General features: G+C 34.2%; 1 protein-coding gene across 2 annotated transcripts in view; it reads left to right on the top strand.

The window, feature by feature from the left end:
- LOC118184476 (histone-lysine N-methyltransferase NSD3-like) overlaps positions 1-27,017 on the top strand; it is a 339,671-nt gene that overhangs the window by 78,789 nt on the left and 233,865 nt on the right. Inside the window, exon 3 of one of the 2 annotated variants that reach the window (XM_085809719.1) lies at positions 22,333-22,529. In XM_085809719.1, the coding sequence (XP_085665845.1) occupies positions 22,333-22,529 (197 nt within the window). Of the gene's footprint in view, positions 1-22,332; positions 22,536-27,017 lie in introns of both variants that reach the window. The other variant, XM_085809718.1, reaches the window with a different exon arrangement.

Here is a 27,017-nt window from a genome sequence, read left to right as displayed (position 1 = left end):
TACAGTTGACTTCCCAATGCCAACTCCTTGCATAATTTTGAGATGGATATACCTTTATTAAATTTTTGCAGGAATTCCACTTTTTGTTGAATGGACATCGAAACAGGCTTTCCCTTTGTAGATCTTGGTGCAGCTCCAGAATTATAAACTCTTTTTGACATAATCAAAAGTTCAAATTTTAATTTTCATAAAATTGCTGTAATGATAACAGCCTGCAAAAAATAATAAGTTGGATTAAATGAGAAAAATAAAGGAATAGGGCAGTCTGCTATATTAACTGAAATTCCTTGGAATGAGTAAAATATAATTTTAGCATAGCTTAATAGCATCCGCTATACATTATTTGTTATATCATGAGATTGGCGATGAAAGACAAGTTGTTCCGCCAAATTTTATCTTGCTTTCTGTCATGCACCAAGACAATTCAACCTGAATTACTATATCAGTTTACTTATTTGTTATACTTACATCTATTTCTCACACATGCATAAGGCTTATCTGAATAAGTAAATTCCCACATATATTTAAGGCTTATTAAGGGCTGTAGCTAGATAACTTACCACCTGATGCAGTCACTGTGGGTCCTAAATTCTGCTCCCAAGCGAATCCCTAAGTTCTAAATTTTTGCCGCCGCTAAATTTTGTGTCCCACTGCTTTCCTTAAACTCTAAAAATTTTATTCATCCCTTAATTTTGTTGCTCTGTGATTCTCTAAATTCCAAAAAGTTTGTCTTTCATAAATTCTGCAGCCCGGTGCGGTCATACAATCTAGTGCCAGATCTGGGTTTATGTGAATAAGAAATCAGGTGTTCGTAATTCTAAAAGCACTAATTGTAAACTTTTAGCCTATGAGTGTCATTAACAAGGTCTATTTTTAGAAATTATTATATGAAAAGAAAGTTTTGTTAAATTTTTCTTCGTCAGTATTTCCTACCGCATTTAACTTAAATCTGTAATCGTCGTCAAGCATGTCAACATAAAAGGTTACCATACTCTTTGTTGTTCAATTAATAATATAAAAATTTTGTTTAGGCATCACTGCATGAGTCATTACCCAAGTTGTCATGTGTTTAGATTAAACATCATGCCAATTATGATAATTGGAGAGGTCAAACCACAAGAATCAGCGCTGTATTAGTAAATTTTCCAGGACTAATTGCGATGGTTTAATTACCAATTCAAATTTCTCAGCTGTAAAAGTGCAAATGAACAAGATATGTTAATATGATAAGAATGGCTGGACTGGAATTAACTACTGGCATAATCTATTGATGAAACAAGAAAACTAAAGCATAATTTCCTTAAAGGCTGAAGGTAAAAATGGATTGAAATTAGTGTCGTTAACTAGACCATAGATTCTTTTGAATGTGAAATGTCTCTAGATAATATAATTCACCAATGGAAGATGTTTTTTGAATAATTTTGGCTGCAGAAAAATGGAAAGTGTTATTTTCAGACTAACAGTGCTGGGCAACAGAGGGCTTCTGCGTTTCCTTTTTCCTAACATACGCCTCAAATTCTTTAACATGAAATTTCGAGGCTCTCGTAGTTTGACCAATGTAAATCAAACCACACTGGCAAGGAATACTATGAATACTCCAGGAATTCATATTTGGAATGGAGTCTATAAGTATGGAACTGGGATTTTGTTTGATAATAAAATAAATGACCTGAAAATTAAATTTCAGTAAAATGCATGCAATTTTATAGCTAATTGTTGGAAAGAAAGGAATGACAGCAGAATTCTTATAATTTCCTTAAACAAGAGTGTGCCTTTGATGTTGAGATGAGAATTTTATAACTGCTTGGTTAATAGTGTTGGGTGAAAAGCCCCTGTCAGTAGCAGCTGATTTTAAATAATTTGGTTCTTGATCAAGAGTATAAGATAGTTTTCCTTTTTAAATCACCAAAACAGTCTTGTCTTGTATTAGGTTTTGAAAAATCTGGTACTAATTTCGAAGTATTTAAGTGTGTGAGGGAAATTGATAAGTTTTCTTTTGTGCATAAAATTTTGAAGCGTAAAAAAGGAGCATATCAAGATTTTTGAGTATAAGTTATATGAGAACACAGAAACCAACTCAAGAGGAAGAGAACATTAATTAAAGAGGAAGTAGAGACATAATAAGAATGCAAAAATGATAAGTATCTCTCGTAGCAGTTAAAGTATTATTTGTGTTATAACATTGCACGCCTCCAACTTGCACGCAACCAAGAGGTGACTGTGAAAACTTGTATAAAAGATAGAGCCTTGTGAAGGGTTTAAGTTCCTTTTTATTCAACGTAATAAATTACAATTGCGTCCTCTTGACGCTTACAGACTGTGCCAACTTGGCAGTCAAATAAAAATAATAACCTGAAAAGAAAGTAAAGACAAGATTCTAACTACGAGGCTCTCTAAAATAACTAACTCACCGTGTTTTACAATACCGCTGCTAATTCAGCAGACTTGAAGCTCACTGGAACGATTACCACTACTTCCCGCCAAGCACATAGGCCGCAACGCGGGGTTCTTCAATTCTCGCTAACTACCTCCGCGCTCGCTAAGTAAGAATATCACACCGAACTCGTTTCCTTCTATTTAAATCACACTACTTCCGCTGATAATTTGAATGCTTGCGCGTTCTACTCAAATTTACATATTCTGGCATTGGCAGTTCCAGGGGAAAGTAAGGCTTGACAGGAAAGATAGTTTAAACTTAAAATAAATGTTAGTTAAAATAAATATAAACCCTACATTTGCCGCTGCCAGAATTTGGAAAACTTGGAAGCAGGTCCTACAAACGACCTGTTGTAAGTTTATCTAATTCTGAACTAACTAGGGAGAACCTGGTTTACACACACACACACACACACAAAAAAAAAAAAAAAAAAAAAAAAAAATCTTATGTAACAATTATATACTAAAATTCTATTGCTCGTTACAAAGCTTTCTTCTTACAGCAACTTTTCCTGGACTTCATCAATCAATCTTGGTCTTTCCTTCCAGCATCTGGAAGGAATAAGTATCAGTATCTTTCTACATACATTATAATTTACACTTTCTTGACACAATAAATTTTTGTTTTTAACGTTTCGTTTTTCTTAGTTATTGCTTACTTCACATTCATTCAATTTTTCAAGCATTAATTTAACTTTACCCTGGCTCTCCACCATGTGTGGTGTCAAACGGGAATATTCGTGTTTTAGTCTTACAACACTTCCCCTAACCACCATGATTTGTTAGAATTCAACAACCAATTAGACACACCTTACTCGACATTCTACAACTCAATGAGCTACTTTAATAGTCTTAAAAATTCAAATGTAGGTGGAGAACCCTACAAAACACATTCATTCTAGCTTCCCCCTCATTCATCTTTAAACATGCAGGCTTTCGCTCTAAAGCATGACTTTACAGTTTAATACTTAAATTTTGACTTCATTGCTTTTAAGCATTCACTTTTAGCATCTACAATTTTATGCTTCTAGACTAAATTCTACTTTTACATAACATGCAACTATTTACATACATTTACAAAAGTTTAATACATATGCTTTTTACAATTTACCATAAAATGAATAAGAGAAAATAAATTTTTACTTTACTCATTCTTCGCCAAGCTGGCGGCACTGGAACTAAAATTCTTATTAGTACATACAAGAATACGAAGTTATTTTATCTCCGGCCAAATTTTGGCTTTAACATAACAGAATTAGTCTTTCGACCAACAGAAAATGCTTGTTTTTAGCTTTTACACTTAAAGAAAATAATACTTTTGCCTTAGCTAAATAAAGTAAAACAAAACTAAGTCTCAACCGAGACATATTGACTTTCGTCAAAACATAGAACTTCGTACTTATGCATAACATTTCGGAACAAAAGAGAAAAAAAAATTTATAGAAGGTTTTAACTTATCTTTGAGTTTTCGATGCTTGAAACTCCGTCATCCGTTTTTGACAAAATTGATCCCAAGTTAGAGGTGTCATGGATGTCAATCTTCTCCTTGTTGATCTCCGCGTGTCGTCCCCGTTGATCTTTCTTTTGCGTCCTCTACATGCTGGCCTCTTGACGGAGTAATCGTCTGGTTGTTGGCCTTTGCGTTTCTGCCTGGGACGGCTGGTCTTGACGTCCTCCGGTCTGGAGTCCTTGAATTTCTTCTGTTCCTCGTACTTCTGCGCCTCCTGTTGGCGTTTCAGTTTCCGGAACGGCGGCCTTGCTGGCACCTGACTCTGTGGCCGTGTGCACGTTCTCCTTGATGTGTAATTTCTCCTGCCATCTTTTGTAGGTGGTGTTTTCGTCTTTACCACGGTTTCTTTACCCGGTTCATCTGTATTTTTGTTTTTCTTAAACGCCGGAGTTTGAAAATCATTTTTTCTTTTTGATACCGACGTCCGGGTTGTAGAAGTGCTAGGTCTCTCTTCAGTTCTCCGTTTCTTGGGTGGTGGAATAGTTGTTGCAGTCTCTGGCCCTTCTATTTCGTTTAGACTTGAGTCCTGCAAGAAACTTTTAAGGATTTCAAAATCATTTGGATTATAGTATTTTTTCACCTGGTCGGGACTTGCTTTACAGATTTCCCCTCTGTCGTTCTTAAAATATAATACTACCCCTTTGATTTCCTGAATTACATAGGGGCCTTCAGACTTTGGAGCTAGCTTTGCCATAAAATTGTCTGGGGCACTTGATAAAGAAAATTTCCGCTTCAATACTTTATCCCCAACTTTAAAATCTGCTTCACGGCATTTTCTATCATAATAAAGTTTCTGCCTATTTCTTGCCGAATCCGAGGTTTTAAGCGCCTGATCAATCAACTTTTGCACATCTTGTTGTTTAAACTCCTGCTCTCTTTGTTGCACAAAGAATAATTTATCTAAAGGCGTAATTAACTTTCTGCCTAAAAATAATTCTGCTGGAGTTTTTCCCGTAGTATCATGATGTGCCGTTCTTAAAGCATAAGCTAATTCATTTATGTAGCCATCCCAGCGCTTGTGATGTGTGCTCACGTAACTGCGAATTATTTTTACTATGTTTTTATTAACTCTTTCTGCTATGTTAGCCTGTGGTCTATACGGAACCATTTTGATATGGCGTATGCCAAGTCCATTGCATATGTTTTCAAATATTTGACTAATGAATTGTTTTCCGTTATCGCTAATGACTTTTATCGGTGCACCGTATTTTAAAATGTATCTGTGTAAGAATGCATCTGCGACTGTTTTGGCTGACGCGCGTTTAAGTGGAACAATTTCTATCCATTTTGAAAAATGATCTACTATTACTAAAAGAAAACGATTTTTATTTAACTCGCTCTGGGGGAAGGGACCAAGGAGATCTATGCCTAAAATTTCATTCGGAAATGTAGCGCGTATGCTATTTAAGTACCCGGCCGGGCTGTAATTAATATCATTTATTAACTGACATTGATTGCAGGACCTGACATACGCCGTTACTATTTTGTATAATTGCGGGAAATATACCGCCTCGCGTACCCTTTTTAAAGTCTTTCTGACCCCGAGGTGGCCCGCTGTTTTTTTTTTTCGTGCAACTCCTTCAAAATGCTTAATCGAAGTGAGGCTGGGATGACTGGCTTATACTCAAGATTTTCGTTCGTTGTTTTCGTATAGAATAATAAATTATCTATTATTTCATAGTTTTTTGCTCTATTTCTTATCGCATCGATATCTGTGTGCTCGAAGCTTTCGGGGTCTTTCAAATAAGCATAGATATTTCCAAATTCAGGATCAGCTTTCAGTTCAGTAATAACCGTATCTCTAGAATCTAAAATTTTTGAAGTCAACACAGCGCATTTAAGTTCATTTCCTTCGTCGTCCAGTTTTATACGAGAAAGTGCGTCAGCTACGTTGTTTTCCTTACCCTGTTTATATTTTATTGTGATATTATATTCTTGGAGTTTTAAAGCCCATCTTATTAACCTGGGCGTTAGGTTTTTTCCCGAGTAAAGTCTACCAACAGCCGCATGATCCGAAAAGACTGTTACTGGCGATTTGCCGAAATAAACTCGAAATTTGTGTACAGCCATTAATACGGCTAATGTTTCTCTTTCTGTAGCTGTATAATTCCTTTGTGTCTGATTCAACGTTTTACTAAAAAATGCCAGCGGATGGTTATTTTGCATAAGAACCGCACCCATCGCATAGTCTGACGCATCTGCTGCAATTTCCAGGTTTTCGTCCCCCTCAGAGAATTTTAAAACAGGGGCATTAATAAGCGCTTCTTTTAATCTTTCAAAAGCTGTGTTAGCTTCCGCTGTCCACGTAAATTTACTCTTTTTTTCTTTTGATTACTAAGAGTGGTTCAACAATATTAGCGAAATCTTTTATGAAAGATCGATAGTAAGAACATAATCCAAGGAAAGATGAAAGTTTCTTGGCGGTGTTGGGCGGTGGGAAATTCTTAATAGCTTTTATTTTTGAATCTTGCGTTTCTATACCGTTTTGCGAAATTTTATAACCGAGATATTTAAGTTCTTTAGTTGCGAACTTGCATTTTGAGGCGTTAATTGTAAGACCGGCCTCTTTTAATAATTTAAAAACTTGTTCGAGGTCATTAATGTGTTGTTCCAACGTACTACTCGTTATAATTATATCATCTAGATAAATTAAAGTTGATTTTCCTAGGACAGGCTTTAGAACAATGTCCATAGCTCTCTGGAATGTTGATGGGGCCCCACACAACCCAAAGGGCATGCGTAAAAATGCATAAGTGCCCGATTTTGTTATAAACGCGGTTTTATGTATATCTTCGGGTCTCATAGCTATTTGATAGTAGCCAGACGTTAAGTCCAAAGTAGACATATATCTTGTCGATTTGATCTGTCTAATGATCTCATCTATAACCGGGAAAGGGTAAACTGGAAATTTAGTAATGCTATTTAGTTTTCTGTAATCGATAGCAAACCTCCAAGCCCTTTTATCCGAAGGAGGAAACTCGTTCTTTTTCCTACATAGTACGACTGGACTCGCGTACTCACTATTTATGGGCGTTATTATTTTATTCTTTAACATCTCCTGAATATGTTCTTCGATGATTAGGTCTTTTTGTTTATCATAACGATACGGTTTAGTCCTACAAGGTTTTTCGGCATTTAATTGAATCTTATGAGTCACGATTTGGCAGTTTCCTGGTTTTTCTGAAAACAAATGAGAAAAATTACTCACCACTTGCTGTATTGCTTTACTTTCCTGGTCATTCAGATGGCTAAGGTCCACTTCAGGTGTCTCCACAGGTTCCACCACCCTCTGGTCCATCTCCAACACCACGGAACTATCTTGAAAATTTAATTTGGCCCTCGCGGCCCTTAAAAAGTCCATACCTAAAATAAGAGAGTGTTGTAGGTCTTTCACCACAAAAATTAATACTTTGAGATTTTCCTCTTTTACCTGTAAGTTTAATGATAATTTCCCGATGCAGTGACATGTTTTTCCTTGCGCCGCTATAATTTCCGTATTTCTGGTTTTAAATAGTCTTATCCTATAAAAATTCTTTTTGAAGAACTTTTCACTCATAAAATTTCCTTCTGCTCCTGTATCGATGAAGGCTTCTACTGGTACATCGCCAACCAGGACTTGTATAATTGGTAGCTGTGAGTTTTTTACGATGACCATGTTTAAATGTCTATTTGAGGGTTTTTTTTATAACTTCCGGGGTCTGGACCCTCCCTTTCACAGGCCCCTCTAGTCGTTTAAAGCTTTCCTTTCAATCTGTGTCTTCTGGGTACGCGGATGTTTATTTTCAAATTTTCTTTTTGGGCCTTGACCTTCGAGTTTCGATGCGTTAGCTTGATGGTTCTTTCCCCCATACGAGCGATTTCCATTTCTGGTTTCCTCCTTCCTTCGGGTACTTTGAGAATATGTTTCCCCTCTCGCTCTTTCCGCGATTCTGCGATTTTGAAACTTCACCGCCAATTCGAAGAGTTCCTGCAATGTTCTTGGGTTTCTAATTTCAAAGTAGTCTTGGACAGCGGGTAACAATCTTGGTAATATTATTTCAATTATCTCCGCATCGGGTTTTTTTCCATACAGCATATCCGTTAGCTTGATTTTTCGTAAAATAAAGTCCGTCAATTCTGCTGTATCCCGTTGGTAGAAACTATATAGTTCGGCTTCCAGCCGTGCGCGATCTTTCACTATGGGGAAGGCCTTTACTAACGATTTTTTGAAATTTTCAAATGTATACGTCGGGCTTCCAAATTCACCTAGTAGAAATTTTCCTATGTTTTTCCACCATAGCGCGGCCTGTCCTCTTAGTGCTGATGTGGCGATGGCAACTTTTTGTCTTTCAGGCACAGGGTAGAGCTGAAAGTGGTTTTCTAGACCTTCGAGAAATACCGCCACCGAATTTTTTCCGTCGAAATGGACGTTTGGCTTGATTGACGCTCTCAAAGGCTGGACCAGGTATCCAAATCCTTCTAACTGAGTTGTCATTTCTTGGTGTTGTCCAGCGGCTTCCATCCAGTTTTCGGCAATTTCAGTTCGATAATTGTTCGGGCGCCAATATAACGTTGCGTGCCTCCAACTTGCACGCAACCAAGAGGTGACTGTGAAAACTTGTATAAAAGATAGAGCCTTGTGTAGGGTTTAAGTTCCTTTTTATTCAACGTAATAAATTACAATTGCGTCCTCTTGACGCTTACAGACTGTGCCAACTTGGCAGTCAAATAAAAATAATAACCTGAAAAGAAAGTGAAGACAAGATTCTAACTACGAGGCTCTCTAAAATAACTAACTCACCGTGTTTTACAATACCGCTGCTAATTCAGCAGACTTGAAGCTCACTGGAACGATTACCACTACTTCCCGCCAAGCACATAGGCCGCAACGCGGGGTTCTTCAATTCTCGCTAACTACCTCCGCGCTCGCTAAGTAAGAATATCACACCGAACTCGTTTCCTTCTATTTAAATCACACTACTTCCGCTGATAATTTGAATGCCTGCGCGTTCTACTCAAATTTACATATTCTGGCATTGGCAGTTCCAGGGGAAAGTAAGGCTTGACAGGAAAGATAGTTTAAACTTAAAATAAATGTTAGTTAAAATAAATATAAACCCTACAGTGTATATCCACTCAGTCATATTTATCATTTCTTCTATATGCCTACAATATGTTAATGTTAATAAAATTAAATTAAATGATGTTTAATTTATGTCTTAAGCAGATTTAACATGTCTCCCGATTTCTGACCACACTCTCGCCAATCCAATCTGCAAAATATTTTTCCCAGCTTTCTTTTATTTTAAAAATTTCTAACGATTTTTATGTAGCTTAATACTTTGTTATTTGCACCCAAAAAAGTAATTTTGACTTGTTTTCTCTCTAGATACATATAAAAGAAAAAGTCGTTTCATCAGTAAGATATGGTGTATTTCTGCTTTGTGTGTGAGAGTCTGTAAACATTGTGTTATATTTCTCTGATGAGAATCAAGTGCCACTGTGGGCCTTCTGGCATATACTAGACAATGAGCACAAAGCAAGATCAAGGTCGTTATTTTATTTGTCTAACCAAGTGAGCAACGCTTTTCACATGCTTCTTCTGAGAAAAAGTTTAAGAAGCTGCAATCTTTTGTCCAATATCTGTGAAAAATGTAAAAAACCTCATGTGCTTTTTAAAAATCTTGCATAGACGGGTTTCCTTCTATTATTCTGTCAAGAAAAGAGAATTTAGTATTGCCATGTGTAGCGTTTGTCATTGCGATATTTCAGTTTCGCATGGTGGAAAGCTAGTGTTCTTAAACATGTGTGTTGTATAACGTGAGTTGTATTTGGAAAAAATTACATTTTTCTGCGGAAAAAAGGAGCAAAAAGTTATTAATGCAGAATGCCCGTTCTCTGCCTTTTTACTGGAGCACAACCTGCTACTGAATGCATCTGATCATGCTTCAGCTGTATATAGAAAAATGTTTCCCCGTAGCGAAATCGCTAAGAAATACAAGTGCAAAGACAAAAACAGCTGTAATTGTTAAAGAAATGGGCATGAAAAATAAATCTTCAGGTATTGATTGCGTTAAAACACTTCCATTCTGCTTCTGTACAGATGGAAGCAATAATACCAATGCGAAACTGTATCCAATTGTTCTTTCTCCCTCTCCCCATTTTTTTAAATCCAGGGTCTTCAGAAATGTAATGTAGTTTTTGTCACCACTTTAGAAGGAGATTTGACAGGGAAATATAGCACATACAATACAGATATATAGCACAGCTAATTAAAACAAGGAAAGTGTAATTCTTCAGGATAATTGCTTAGCACTTAGTGCCAACAGTGCACCAGGAATGGTGGGCTTTGAGGCTGGTGTTGCAGGAAAGTTAAAAAAGAAAAATTCACATTTTGTAAATTATGAGGTGTATTTATCCCTTCTTCAAATTAGCAGGTGAAAAAACGTCAGGTTCTTTGCCTATTAGTGTGGATAAACACATTGCTGATATTTATTATTATCTTGAGAAAACTTCTTTGGCTGCATTATACTGAAATGGGGGGGGGCAAAAATCTGAAATATGTATGTATATGCTGGTTATCTATAGAGAAATGTTTATCTAAAATCCTCAATCAATGGAATCCACATTTTTTACATTAAGAAAGAAGTAAATACTTTTGGGGGCTCTATTGTAAAAAGCTGTATTGTAAGTTATAACAGGGTTCGTACGGTTTTTAAAAGTCCTTGATTTTTTCAAAAATGATTTTTGGTCCTTAAAAGTCCTTAATTTTTGCCAAAATGAATAAACGGTCCTTAATTTTGCTCATTTCACATTTCTTATCATTTCTAATGATTGCCATTCTATGTGTGAATTGCGATTTCTCATGAATATGGAATTAAAATTGCACGGCTCTTAACCAATCTGTTGGCAGATTTACATTGCAAATGATAAAAGAATTAGCTACTCGAACGAAAGTATCGGTGTCTGATTGGCTATTCACCCAATCTTTCGAAAGAGGTGTTATCCATAAATTTAGGCAGATTGTGACGAAAGCGTGAAGCCAGAAGTTCTTTAAGAGGCGAAAATGATGATGAAGGTGCTCGAGAAAAAAAAAAGGGGGGGGGTTCTGAAAATATTTCCCAAAATTAGAGCAATCCCAACCTGGAAGGCCACAACCCTTTCGACGCCAATAGGAACGAGATGCCTGGAAAGTGCATTTTCAATAAACTGTGGCTTCATCAAGCTGACTACAAAGACTGGATATTGATGGATGACAATCCTTATAAAGCTAAATGTGGTCTTTGTTTGAAACAAATTGAAATTTCTATAATGGGAGAGTCAGCGCTGAAAATTCACATGAAAATTAAGTTTCGTTTTATCATTTCAATTTGTTTTTACACAGTTTTGCTTAGCTTAATTTCTGTGTTTGTTTCAATTAAGCCATAAATTAATTTTTTATCACCTTCTACGGAGTTTATTCTCTTTTGCACATACTATATGTATTGGATATCGGGATTATGAGTTTATTTCTGCAGAGGGTCTGTTATTGATTTTGCAGGAAATCTGTTGGCTCCATTTTGATTTTAGGTCACCAAGGGCAAATTCGGTAACGCTAGCCGAGAAAAAGTGCAGTTCAGAAATACGTTTTGAAGCTTCAATAGATAATTAAGTATTTGGTTTAAACCTATGTTGTTGATAGTAATGCATAATTTTTGCTAATGGCGATACAATTATTATTTGAAAATAACTAACTAATTAAAAAATTTTTAATATTTTTAAAGCTGAAAACAACTAATTGAAACTAATTTTCCTGAATTAACTAGACGCAAAATTAACTTTCATGAATTACTAAAGTTATTGGGTAGAAGTTTAACTGAAAACATACATTCCATATTATATATATATATATATATATATATATATATATATATATATATATAATTTATTTCCTAAACAGTATTGATTAATTGATTATATTGTCTCCTAAGTTTAATTAAAGTAGAATTATTTTATATATATATATATTTATACAGTACAAAGTCCGAGGTTTGGACCCGTCGGGACTTCGGCGATTCCAGATTTGAGATTTTTCCGGATATTAGATCATTTTAAATCTACTAAGATGGCACGTAGAAATTATAAAATTGAAAATATGAAATCGTGATTTCTGAAATAATGAAGCATTTATGATTTAAAGGGTATCAAAATTTACAAAAGAAAAGAGCTTAATATTTATATGTTTACTTTATTAAACATTTCTTTCAATGTGAGTTGTTTGATTTGTTTTCTCTGCTAATACTTTAGACTAATACTATAGACATATAATTTCTTGTTCAGTTATTAAGTTCCATTGCTCATGTCCTGTAATTGCTGTGTCGAGAATTCCGAATAACTTGTCAATCAAAATTTTTTCTCATTCAGTAACCTCTCTGTTACTTTCTTCATTATCGGTAGCTGTATTTTCTGGATTTAGAACCATACTACAGATTTCGCCCTCCATTAATTGATTGATGATTGGGGCATTGTCATCGCAATGAAAAACTTCTGTTTAACTTCCCTAAATTCTGCCGCCTGGTGCGGCCATGCGAGCTCTGGCGCTGGTTCTGGCTTTATGTGAATAACAAATCAGTTATTCTTAATTCGAATAGCACTAAATATAATCGTTTGTCCTATGAGTATCATTAACAAAATCTATTTTCAGCATAAGGAAAGAAATTTCTGTTAAATCTCCCCTTGTCAACATTTTAGCGCATTAAACTTAAATCTGTAATCGGATAACACTCTGTTATTTGGCGTCGCTGCACGAGTCATCACTCAAGTTGTCATCCGTTGATAAACATGCGGTGATGAAAGCAAAATACAATAAATAATGATTCGCGATTTCGGCATCAAGGATATAAAACATTAGTTGGTGTAAAATTAACAAATGTTTTGGTTTGAGATTATGCCAAGCAGATACGCAGCTATGGAGTCAAGTTACTAATCACACAAATTTATGCTAAAATAATTATTTCTTCAATAATGAGATATTTTATATAGCGCCAAACTGAGATTAAAAATCAGGATTTCCGGCATGTTTTTTATGATGAGGAAAAAAATCTAATGCGCATGCGTAAGCATACTCCTTCCCTCCAAAAAAAACCCTAAAAAAGTGGTTGGTGGTGGCTTTGAGGTCTGGAGTTTAGATCATTCCAGATATTGGATGTCCGAATCTCGGAATTTGTACTGTATATATATGTACTGTATATAATATATATATATATATATATATATATATATATATATATATATATATTATATATATATATAGTAAAAAATGTATATTTTCAGTATACATTTCTTATTATATATTTAATTAAAAAAAATTTAATTTTTTAAGAAAAAGTTTAATTCCTGATTTTACTTGCTTGTTTCTCAAAAGACTTAATTAGTATTTTCCTTTTTGAACTTTAATTCTTAAATGTTAATACTTAAATGTTAATTTCTAAGGGTACCACTTTATTGGAATTACTTTTGGTTTTGACTTTTACCCTTGCCTGCATGAATGACGAAACACGAATTGAATGATTGGCGAGTTAAGCCGTTATCACATTAGCTGTTTGTTGCCCGGACAAAACGTTTGTAGCAACAGTTCTGAGAAACGGCCTTTGGCGAAATAGGGTTACCATCTTCACTTGGCAAACAGGCTGAAAGCCAAACAAGAATCAGTTATCGCTCATATTGGCGAAAGTGACGTTTCCTTTCAAGTGACATTCGCTTCTTCGTGTTGTTTTGAATCGCTCGCACGCTTTTCGTTTTAAACTTTATTGTTAGCAATGGAAGATAATAGAAAGGTGATTGCTATCAAGTTAATCACTTTGATCTCCACTCTGGCACTTCATGTAACAGATAAACACACTTCTGGTTATAGCAATCAATTACATCTGTAATAGCCAAATTCTGTATACACTCTAAGAATAGTTTAAAAACATGTGCTGGATAAGTCTATTTATCACACATCGCTTATGTGTATTTTCTGTTGTCTGCATTTCAATGAAAATTTGATGGCTCACTGGAAAATTTGTGATCTGGTGAAAGCATTTTCTGACTAACTTTATGGCTCATAATTACTGTTTTGTCCATTCAAATGACAGAAATCTATATGGCTGATATTTATCTCCTCACAGCCAGCAGATACTATTCAGCAAAATGAAGATCAAATAAAGCATATGAATACATGAGCAATCAAACATGTGCGAGTTGTTTACTGTCCCATAGAACACTCGGTAATATACCTAAAACACATTAATTATACCAACTCTAGAAATTAGGTGTTCACACCATGAGTTTGTTTTATGGTTTGATTTATTGAGATTACAGCAAAGCACACTAGGGCTATCTGCCTAAGGGAAGGGATGCCTCCGGGGAGGACTTTCTAAGGGAAACTGGCTCGTATACCCGTTACACATGGGGAAAACCACGAAAGCGTCCATGCAGCCAGCCCGTTCGCGGTATTCGAACCTCGGACCGAACTACCAGTGTTCAGCGACTTTACCGCTCTGCCGCTGGTGGGCTCAGTTGGTTTTATGTGATTACCGCAAAGCCTCGAGGGATAACAACAGGAGGGATCCCTTTGTAGAAGATTTTTTAAAACTGGCTCGTATACCAGTTACAAATGGGGCAAACCAAGGAAACGTCATGTAGCCAGCCCGTTCGCGGCATTCTAACCTGAGACAGAACTACCAGTGTTCAACGACGCTTCGGCCACTAGTAGGCCCGTGCATTTAATTGGAAAGTGCAATTCATTATGTAAACAGACATGAAGGTGATAATCAGTTGAGCGCTGTTTTAAGTAATCAAATGTTATAAATGCACAGCTGTTACATTTCTTCTTATTTATTAGTCATGTTTTTATTACGTAGATCATACGTATGATATAATTATGAATTAACCCAATAACAAAATGTGTACACTCTTTAGTACTCAAATACTCATCAATTATTTTTCAACTGATTATTACATACCCATAATAATTTGCAAAGAACTGATAACTATAGTTGCTGCCAATTACATAATCGTTATCTGAATTAAAAGTAACTTCAAATAAACTTCTTGGCAATGTTCGTTTTTGTATTCATACATACATATATATATATACACATCTAATAAGTCATATATTTACATACAGATAGAGAGATGCGATGTTTTAGAAGTTGTTAATATATATTTATTAGTATTAATGTAATGAATAAGATTTATATTAATGAATGTATATTCAAATGTTTTTCATCATGCATAATAATAAATCCATAAATTTTCAATGTTTCAATATGTATCATTTCCAATAAAAGTATAGTTTCTAATGTATTTATAATTCAAAAAGTATTTCATTAATAACATGAAAATAATAGACAAATTTAATAAGTATTCTCATTATTACATAAGCTATGCCTTTTTTTTTATGCATCTTTTATGCTGTTTAAAATGTGTCACTGATTATGCAATTAACAATTTAAAAGATAAGTAATTAGGAGAAAAGCCGCGCATATACAAACAGATTTAAAAAAATTATTCAACTTAAATTTAAGAAATAAAATTCTATTATATAAGAGTGATAATACACGATCAGCACGAAATACGACAAATTTGGCGAACTTTTGGCTACGAACAATTTGTAAACAAATCCGAAATGCAAGAACGTCGTAAAATAACGTCAACTCTGAAATTTCCACGATTATATATTTAATGAATATATACACATTTAAAAAATGACTCAGGCAGTTGTATTACAACAAAACAGCAATAATTAAATCGGCCTCTATTTCCACCGTCCATCACTTCACAGTGAGAGCCATCGCCATATTGAAAGTTACCCGTGATCTTTCAGAAGCTGACCTTTCGTCTGATTGGTTGAACGTTCGAGGAACACGTCTCCAGCCGAAACATTTTGGGAAAAGTTTTAAAATGTTGCTCGTAGCCGGGACACGTTCCTCCTAGCTAGACGAAACATTTCTCGGAAGCCTGCCGCTTAAAGCCGTGCTACTAGAATCTCGTTTCTCGGAATTGTCCCGGGTAAGCGCGCGCGTCTATAGATGTGATAACAGCATTAGGTTTGGAGGCAACTTCCTCCTTGATAAGTCTGTCTCCTGCCTGCTCTACGATCATTCACATATGTGTTTTTTAAAAAAATTGTTTAATTTAATTTAATTTTAATTTATTAAATTAGTAGATTTATTTTCATAGATAGATTTTGCACTTGATTTGCTTATGCTTTTGAATTTAAATGATATTGTAGATTAGTTCGAGAATTAAATCTTTTACATGTTTACATATTTTAAAATTATTTTGCCCCCCCTTTTTTTTAGAATTTAAATTTGCTTTTTTACTTTTTTACTTTTATACATATTGTTTAAATTTAAATTTCATTCCTTGCAGCAATGGCACAAAGAATATTTAATTAAATATGTATTTAAATTTAATTTTTTTATTTAAACTCAATTTATTCTTATGAAACAATATTTCTTATTATATATATAGATACATTATATACATATATATGCGATATTTAATTTTACTAATGCCTTGCATGTAATGCCCCTTTTAGCTGCAAAACATCTTTCCCTTCTCAACTGCAGAGTTTCTTCTAACAGTATCATGAATTTTGTCAAGTTAGAAGAACCATCTACTTCAGGAAAAGATCTAACTGCTAATTCAACATCAATAAGTGTAGAAAATAATAAAATAAATTCTTTTCAAATCTGAAGTTACAGATGCATAAATATTGTGGGCTTTTAAGTGCATCAAAAGCCACTATTCTTTTAAATCGTGCGATGATATTGGGCCTTTATTCACTAAAATGTTCCCGGATAGTTCCATTGCAAAATAGTTTTCATGTGGTGAAAAGAAATGTGCTTATATCTGTTATTTTGGTCTTGGCCCTTATTTTAAAACTTTGTTACTAAAGCATTGTAAAAATGCTGAGTTTTTTATATTACTATTTGATGAGACTCTTAATCTGACAAATTAAAAGAAACAACTAGATATTTATGTGAGGTACTGGCATCACGAAAATAAGGTCAGAACTCAGTACCTTACTTCTGCATTTATAGGGCATGCAAAAAGTGAAATTATTTTATCCAAATTTTATGAATGTGTTGAAAAACTAGACTTGTCAAAACTCTTACAAATATCGATGGATGGTCCTGCAGTAAACTGGATATTTTATGATTTATTGCAACAGGACTTGACAAAGGAATATAACATTCAATGCTTGACATTAGGGACATGTGGTTTACACATTCTTAACAATGCTTTCAAGCATAGGATGTCATCCACTGGTTTGGACATTCCATCATTCTTATCCTCCTTATATTGGATTTTTAAAGATTCTCCTGCAAGACGTGAAGATTTTTAAAGTATATCTGGCTTAAAAAAGCTACCTGTGAAGTTCTGCTTTTACCGATGGTTGCAAAATGTCCCAGCAGTTGAAAGAGCCATTGAAATATGGGATGACTTGCTACTGTACATTAAAGAAGTTGAAATGGGGAAATTAAAAAAAAATTCATCGAAATCCTTCTCAAATATTTTGGAGGCAACTAAAGATAAAACATTTCTTATAAAATTAAATTTTTTTCTCTCTCTGTCGAAAATATTATTGCCTTTCCTTGAATATTATCAAAGTGATAAACCACTTATTCCCTTTTTTGCTGAAGATATCTTAAAACTTATAAATGATTGCCTTCAGCACTTTAAAATTTTGAAACTAGAATATTCAAAAATAACGAAAGCAGAAAATCTTTATAAATTTAATTTTAATGATCCAAATTGTTGTAATGATAAAAGTAAAGTTTATTTGGGATTCATTGCGGAGCAGTTAATGAATGATAAATGCCGCAAGAAGGACATTTCACAAGCTGAAAGTTTTGCATTGAAACAAGGTCAAAAATGTGTCTTAACAATAGTACAACACTTACTGTCTAAATGTCCAATAAATTATTCTCTTATTCGAAATGCATCTTGTATAGACCCGCGATTGATGGTAAAATGTCCAGAAAAAGCCCAGAACAAAATGAAAATAGTTCTAACGGTATTAATGCAGAATAAACGTGTTTTACAAGATGATTGGGATGAAATTCTGCTGCAGTTTGGAGAGTTTCTAGACAAAGTAGTTAAGACAAATTTACATGAATTTTCTACTTTTGATCCTCAAAATCTTTCTCTTGACACATTTCTCACTTCTTATTTTCATGATTTTCACTATTCAAAAGTATGGAAAATAGTGAAAATGATTCTTATCTTGTCACATGGACAGGCCTCTGTGGAAAGGGGCTTCTCTGTAAATAAAGCAATTGAAATTGAAAATTTAAGTGACTCATCATACATTTTTCAACGCAATACAATTTTATTTGATTACATAAAATTTTCTGGAGTTGTTCTTAATATCGAAATTAATAAAGAAATGAGATCAGCAGCAGCTTCTGCAAGGTCTAAATATATGCAGTATTTAGAAGAACAAAATTAATAAAGAAATGAGATCAGCAGCAGCTTCTGCAAGGCCTAAATATATGCAGTATTTAGAAGAACAAAAATCTTTAACTAAATCTGAAAATTCAAAGAGGAAAAGAAATATCATTGAGGAAGAAATTTATTATATGAAGCAGAAGAAAAAATTTCTTCAAAGGGACATTAAAGATATTAATGAAGAAGTAAATGCTTTAGCAGATGAAGCTGAGACCACAGCATGAACATTGATTTGTTTATCAAAGCAAATGAACTTAGAAGAATAGTTAAAGAAAAGGAAATAGACATAAATAAATTAGATGTTAAAATAGCTGAAAAGATTTCAGATTTAAAAAAAGCACAAATGTTTTGTATCTTTTATTGTACAGTTTATTATTCTAGTATCTTTCAAAAAACCAAGGAAATAAATTGTATGTTTACAAATCAGTTATTTTAATCTGCAAAATATTCTTACATTGTGATTATAATAGTAGTTGACTGTGTTTAAATAAATATCGAATAAGTTAATAATAATCATGTAAATCTCTAAAATAGTGTTTATTATTAGTGTAAAATACACTTATACATGTTTTTAAAGAAATTATGTTCCTCATTTAATGTTATCTACTTCATAACTTGTAGGGAGTTAGTTTAATTTTCAAAATTGTTTTATGGTAAGTATTAAAGTGAATTTAATAATAGTGCATAATACACACTTCTGTTAGTTTCTTAAAGTGAAATTACAAGCATGAAGTTGGTTGTATGGATAATTGCTTTATTCTATTTGTTTTTTTTGTTTGCTGATAGGTCCTTAATTTTTTCTTTGATGGTCCTTAAAAGTCCTTAATTTTCATGTAAGGAAATGTGTACGAACCCTGTATAAAATATACTAAATAAATGCATTTGTAGTTATTATTTCTGCTCTTAAAAATAGGTATAAAAAATCGAGTAATTTCTGTACCTGCGAGCAATTTTATAAGTGTGGATAAACACATTGCTGAGATTTATTATTATCTTGAGAAAACTTCTTCGGCTGCATTATACTGAAATAAGGGGGGGCAGAAATCTGAAATATGTAGGTATGTGCTGGTTATCTATAGAGAAATGTTTATCTAGAATCCTGAATCAGTGGAATCCGCCTTTTACATTAAGAAAGAAGTAAATACTTTTGGGGGCTCTATTGTAAAAAGCTGTATTGTAAGTTATAAAATATACTAAATAAATGCTTTTGTAGTTTTTATTTCTGCTCTTAAAAATAGGTAGAAAAAATCGAGTAATTTCTGCACCTGCGAGGAATTTTATAAGTGTGGATAAACACATTGCTGATATTTATTATTATCCTGAGAAAACTTCTTCGGCTGCATTATACTGAAATAAGGGGGTGGCAAAAATCTGAAATATGTATGTATATGCTGGTTATCTATAGAGAGATGTTTATCTAGAATCCTCAATCAGTGGAATCTGCATTTTACATTAAGAAAGAAGTAAATACTTTTAGATGCTCTATTGTAAAAAGCTGTATTGTAAGTTATAAAATATACTAAATAAATGGATTTGTAGTTATTATTTCTGCTCTTAAAAATAGGTATAAAAAAATCGAGTAATTTCTGCACCTGCGAGGAATTTTATTGTCAGTTTTCAAAATAATACTACAAAATAAAAGCATAAAGCTGTCCCAAAATAAAATAAAAAAAAAAAAAAAAAAAAAAAAAGAGTCTCTTGACAAAGGATACATTTTCCGATTATTGCAAATTAGATCTGCTGTTAAAAGTAATTTACAATAATCGGAAAATTATTTGAGAAAAATTGAGTAATTTCTGCATCTGCGAAAAATTTAACTGGCAATTCTCAAAATACTGGTACAAAATGTAAGTGTCAAATGTAATGTCAAAATGTAAGCTCTCCCAAAATAAGAAAAATGCTTGGCAAGTGACACATTTTTTGATTATTGCAAGTTTATCTTGTGAAAAACGAATAATTTGTCTTTGGGCCTTAGCAAGTTTTTTTCTTTTTCTTTCCCCCCCACTGTTTTGTCATCATTCGATGTTCTTAATTCTAATGCCTAACCCAATAATACTTAACCTAATAATACTTGATCTAATTCTACAGTGCATAATTTCATGAATTCATGTTTTGCAGTTGGTGATTACTGATCTAGTTAAAGTGTTATTTAATGATTAGAGAAATTTTCTGCTATCAGAAGGTACAATTAATAAAACGATTTTTTATAAGTATTTTTGCATTATGTGCATTTAAGAAAAAGTAACTGAACTTTCAGGTATTAATTAGTTAATATTTAAAGTTAATTCATTATTAAGAAATATATTTTCTATTTTTATGATTTAAAAATCTTTTTGTCATTGAGAAAATTTCTCCTGATTTCTTTAAAATATCTCTTGATTTTAGAGTGTCGTTGGTTGGTAAGTATGCTTAAGTTTTACCATGTTGACTGCTATTTTTTATATTGTAAGCTAAAATTTACAAGAACGCAAGAAGCTAGTTCATTTGATTGAAACCTCTTTCATAATTGAATTTATGAATAATGTAAAGAGCTATTTATGCTTATTTTACGTACTGTGGAAGCTAGTGTTGAGTAACGGGCAAATACTTATAGATAAATATGACAAATCTATTTCATAAATTTAAGTAAGTTTATATTAGATTTGTAATTGCTTCAAGACAAATGTTGGATTTCTCTTATTGTTAAGCAGAAGTGAAATAAAGAAAATTCAATTTCTGAATTGCTTCAGTTGTATTTTTGCTATTTCACATAATGATAATTTAAAAAAAAGTTTGCTGCCGACTGCTATAATCTAAAAAAGTATTGCACGAAACTGCAGTAGAGGGGGAAAAATCAAAACCACCACAATTATGTAAATTTGCTAAAATATTTTGCCACAATTTTAAAATTGTGGTTCTACTGATTGAGCCAAAAATATTTTTTGTACTGATCATGATGATGATTTATAGGTTGGTCTGTTACAGTAAGACAATATCTTCTGAAACTCTGTAAAGAAATATAGATTCAAAATTTAATAGGGTAAATATTATAATCAATTCTAAATCACCACATTACTGGTGGTATGCATTAAGTGATTCATCAGTTAAAAAGGAGTTAGAAATCAGTTGTAAACTGCCATCAGAAATCAGTTGTTGCTATGACCGTAATATTTTCCACAACATATATTTGGCTTTGGTCAGGTTATCAAATCTTAGAAAATGCAGGTTGCTCTTCTTCATCACATTTTAAGCACTGTATTGACTTTAAATAATGAAACAAATTTATTTTGAAAGGAAAATTGGTCATTGGGATATCAAATTTTGAATGAAATTTTTACAAATGTTCAGTGTAGTCTTGCAATTGCACAGCACACACAAAGTCCATAGTCAAACTCTTCGCATATCTTATGTAGCATGTCTACCATCACATAATTTACTGCTGGTATAATGTGCGTCTTCAATCCAAAGTATTCAGAAGAGGAGCCATTTGCACAAAATTATTTATGAACAATCGCTAAAAGAACCTGCATACTGTGACATCAGAGGAATGAGCTGCCTAAAGGTGAAGTGCTGAATCTCTAGGCCTATTTCAGCCAGTCCAGCATTGAGGAATTTTATTGTTAAAAAATCTTCATTGCCAAATTAAATTTGAACACATTGTCTTTTGAACTGTAGGCATTTCTTTCAAATGTGTTTTCAGTCTATAACACTTTGAATTGGGGTAAAGACTTTGGGGACCTCTTATTTTATAATTACCAAAACCTGTAGTTATTTATGTTAGAAATATTGTTTATTCTCATAGGTGGTCATGTTGAGAGGATTCAAAATATTTAAAATGTATGCTTATTAACATTGCAATTTTACCCATGTCCTATGCAAAACGTAACTCATGAGCTAGTGATGATAAATGTATATTGTGTGTTTTAAAATTGGTTTTCATTCACTAGGGAAAAATGGAAAGGAAAAAACTCTTTACCATGTTCAGTATTTCGGGAAGGCAGCAATGAGAGGATGGACTGTTGCACGAAGAATGTTTCCATTTGAAGGTAAAGAGAAATTTTACGCTGTGGAAGAGAGTGCACTTGATAAAGTAAAGAAAAAAACTGTAATGTACAAAAAGATTGAAAAGCTGTTCCGGGTATCGGTATGTGTATGTTCCATATTTTATATTTTTTAAATGTACACTCAATATGCATTTCATTGTTATTTATTGATTTGTTTGCTGATTTATTGATGATCTTACTTGTCATAATTTTTTATATTTCAGTTTTATTTTTTCTAATTCTGCAAATTTAAGATGCCTTTTTTCCCAGATTTTTTTAAACACTAACTTTTAATGTAATGGTTAGAAATTCTATTTTCTGAGCTCATATGTCAAAATACTCAAGGGCGGGATTCTGTAGAACTCCTAATGTTTAATTTAGAGTTAGTAACAGATTTTAGCATCTTACTTTCTCATGTGAGATTTATCTTCTGTTATCTATCAATACTGCTTTTTATTTTTTTGGCGTGGTGCTGCTTGGGAAGAATTTTTAGCAAAAAGCAAATTTTGTTCCAAGTTCTTTTTAAGCAGTGCAGTTGCTGTTATGTTCATATTACATGGAAGATTAGTTGCCGGAGCCTGCTCCAAAAAGAGGCTGGACTTCTGTTTACTATCCCAATTTCGAGGTAGAGCACCCTGGGGTGGTGGTCCGGGGGTCTTCTAACCCCTTTTCCCTTCCATTAAAGCATGCGAGAGGATTTTCAGCTTGCCGCACATTTGGAGTGCCCCCATGACGCACAGACACTATGCATTTAAAAACATCTATGTCTTCTCCGGGATTCGAACCCGGGTCCTTCGGTATCGCAGTATGCTTCCCTATCCACTGTACCATCTGGGCGACCATTACACTGTCTGCAGTTCCAATGTGGGAAAGAATTGTATAGCAGTTTAAACAGCTTAAGAATATAAAAGAATTATCAATAAATTAAAAGTGTAGTGTTTATGTTTAAGTTGCAAAGAAATATGGTTAGAACATCCTTAGTGACAAAGGTAATTTCTGAAACACAAAAGATTTTAAAAGTAAAGGAAGAAAAAGGTATGTAACTGTTTAGATAGTTATGATATTTAAGTTTTCCCCCTTTGTGATATCAACTGATGCAAAAATTGTTATATTATGTTTAAACCCTTTCCTCTTCTCTGTAATTAGGTAAGACAGGTACATCATACGTATTGCTATAGAGTCAGTTGACATTTTGTTATGAACTGACATGTAAATGCAAGATGTATCCATTCCAAGTTCTCTAATATATTGTTGCAAAGTGCCCAGCTGCGGTAAGATAGCTTTAAGTTTTCTGGCAACCCTAAACCCGCTTGGCTGGGTTGCCAGATTTGGCACAAAATCACCAGTTTGGTGACAGAATCGATGATATGCCGTAGACAAAGCGAGAACATTCTAGAACAAATTCTTACCAGTTTACCCCAGAGTGTTCTCGAAGACAGGCCAAAAGCTATATAAATACTACTTTTACGGAGAGTAGAAGTGTATCAGAGAGGGTATCGAGAGTACTCGAGTTCAGTAGTAGTGTCTTGAGCTCAGAGTCAGGAGCTGCACTTTAGTGTTTTGCCGTGAAGCTGTCTTCACCATTATAGTTTGAGGCTGTGTTGCTGATTGTTTCAGCATGTTTATTGTAGTTTTTCAACAACTGTAAATGGAGCTCTCCTGTCTAATACTGATGAATAAACTGTTTTCCTGGATGTGTTGCCAGATGTTTGACACGAAATCGCCTATTTGGTGACAAAATTAGCGATATGCCATAGATGAAGAGAGAACATTCTAGAAGGAATTCTTACTGGTTTACCTCAGTATGTTCCCGAAGGCAGGTCAAAAACTATATAAAACTTGCTTGTATGCAGAGTAGGAGTGTATCGTGGAGAGTATCGAGAGTACATTGAGTTCAGTAGTAGTGCCTTGAGCTCTGAGTCGGGAGCTGTACTTTAGTGTTTTGCTGTGAAGCTATCTTCACTGTTATAGCCCGATAGCCTGAAGGCTGTGTTGCTGATTCTTTCAACGTATTTATCGTAGGTTTTCAATGACTGTAAAGGTGCTATTTGAATTCTGCTGTGTAATACTGACGAATAAATTGTGTTTTGATTTTTTTATCAAGTGTTATCATAAATCACTCCAAATCTGTGAACCTATAGAATGCAACAATATAATAATCTTTTTTTCCCTTTTTGCATGTGGAGCATGTAATTGTTTCTCGTGATATCACTTTAAATATGCTGAAACTATTTCTGTACCACATGTACCACATAAAATTCTATATATATACATACATACATATATATGTAATGTATTGTGACATAAGATTTAAATTGCATCTATATATCAAAAGGTAGACATGGAAAAGACATGAATGCTTGTAAATGTATAGTGTCTTTGCGGCATGGGGACACTCTTAATATATGGCAAGCTGAAAGTCCTGTTGTGTGGTTTGGTAGAAGGGGAGAAAGGAGAGAGATCCCCGGATATTCCATGGGATGCTGTCCCTCAAAATTGAGGTGGAAAATTAGAAGTCCGACCTTTTTTGGAGTAGGCTTTGCCAACCATTGTTCCACATAATTTGTATACGACAACAGTAACAAAAACTGGTAATAAACTCAAATATGGGAATGCTGTGCAGGTTCTAAGTGCAGCTGCTCTTTTAACTTCCCCATGACAGAAACAATGCATATTTTGTTCAGACTTTCACGGTTCTAAAGACTATTAGAATTAGAAAGATGGCACTAAAAGAAAGAATTTTGTAGAAAAATCTCGCTGATGTTTCTTTGTCTACCAGTGTAATTTGAAGGTTAGATGCTTATGTTGTGGTAAGATACATCATATTTTGCTATATGGGAAGTATTTGCCCCAAACCATTTGTTAATCTTCCTAAAAAAGATATACTAGTACTCTAAAAAATGATCAAATGCTTGGCAATGTGTTGGTATCTCCAAATGTAATTGTGCAAACATTGATGGTGGTCTTTAGGTAGTAATAACACAAGGCACAAGGCCAGAGCAATAATTTATGTGCCAGAAGCTGAGTTGTCCCTGCAGGAAAAGATGTATCAGTGCAAGATTTGAATTACTTGCTGTCACTATTATGTCTCTTCTGTCAGTTTCTGTGCTAGCTGAACTAAAATACGATGAACTTTGTCTTTGAACACACTCTTCTATCATTTCAGCATGAATCACTAGAGAAGAAGCATGGGGAATTTTCGTATTCAGAATAAATTCGAGTTAAAGAAATCAGAGATTTAATTGTCAGGGAGACTTGGAATCATATACCTGGTATAAGAAACCCAGTTAATTTACCTAGTAGAGGTTGTTCAACATAATATTTGCTAAAATTGGAATAGTGGGAAGGGTCCCACTGCTTATATTTCTGTCATGAAAATTATCAAATGCAATTTTGATATGCACGAAGAAATTGCTAGAGTGAAAGAGGTCTATGACCTCATCATCAGTTACAAATTGTATGATGACAGCAAATTCATATAGTAATACCAATAGTTGGTATTACTATTGTTACGTTTTTTTTTTCCTTACACCAGTTGTTATGTTATTTTCTCCCTTCACGTTCGTATAGGGTTCGTAGATTTGGAGTGTATAACGACGACACTTGATAAAGTATCAAAACACACTTGATTTACCAATATTAATCAGATAGCTCCAAAATCACTTTTACAGTCGTCAAACTGTTATAAAAATGCTGACATGTTCAGCGACTCAGCCTTCACACTGTCAGGCAATAATGGTGGAGACAGCTTCACTGCAAAGCACCAGAGCGCAGCTCCCGACTCTGCTTCGTCATTCTCGGAACTCCACGTACTCTCGAGACCACGTGCAACTTGCGCTGCACTCGACGACACACAGAGCACAGCTCCCGACTCTTCGGTTCAGTCGTTCCCGGAGCTTAACATATTCTCTTGACGATGCACTAAATGCGATGCGCTAAGAGACTCTTCAATGCACTCGACGACCCACTTGGCACTCGCTGGCCGGCTGTCAAATCGATCAACTCTGCGTGGACTGATAACCTATTTCACACTGTATGTGAGGCACTCTCTGACTCGCCCTCTCGACGAGGCACACCCACTGACTGTGGACCAGCAGGGCTTGTGTGTGTATAGCTTTCGGCTTGTGTTCGAGAACATTCTGGGCTAAACCGGTAAGAATTCGTTCCAAAAGATTCTTCACCCGTCCATGGTATATCGCCAGTTTTGTCACCAAATGTGGCAACCCTTCCTTCCCTTGCTATTTTATGACAACCTTAAAACTGTTTTGCAGTGAAGCCATCTTACCGTGCCTGTACATTTCGTAAAACTGTTATTTTTCAGATTATAGCAAAATTGATAATCACATTGTCTAGATTAAGTTTTTAAAAACTGTCGCATCTCAAAACATGCACGGAAGAATGGCCACCTCGACTCAAGAAATTTTAGAAGCTGAAAACAGAGTCATTGAGATAATTCAAGCTGAGCAACAGAATTTGAGCAACAGAAGACTTCCGTGTTTCCTTTTTTCTAACATATGCCTCATATTCCTTGACAGGAAATTTTACGGCTCTCTTAGTTTGGCCAATGTAAATTAAACCAACAATGGCAA

Source organism: Stegodyphus dumicola, chromosome X2, assembly GCF_044657685.1.
Source record: "Stegodyphus dumicola isolate Sdum_Otavi_A_Nest chromosome X2, ASM4465768v1".
NCBI classification, from domain to species: Eukaryota; Metazoa; Arthropoda; class Arachnida; order Araneae; family Eresidae; genus Stegodyphus; species Stegodyphus dumicola.
The sequence above is the reverse complement of the archived record's forward strand: the minus strand, read 5'-3'. Positions and strand labels throughout refer to the sequence as shown.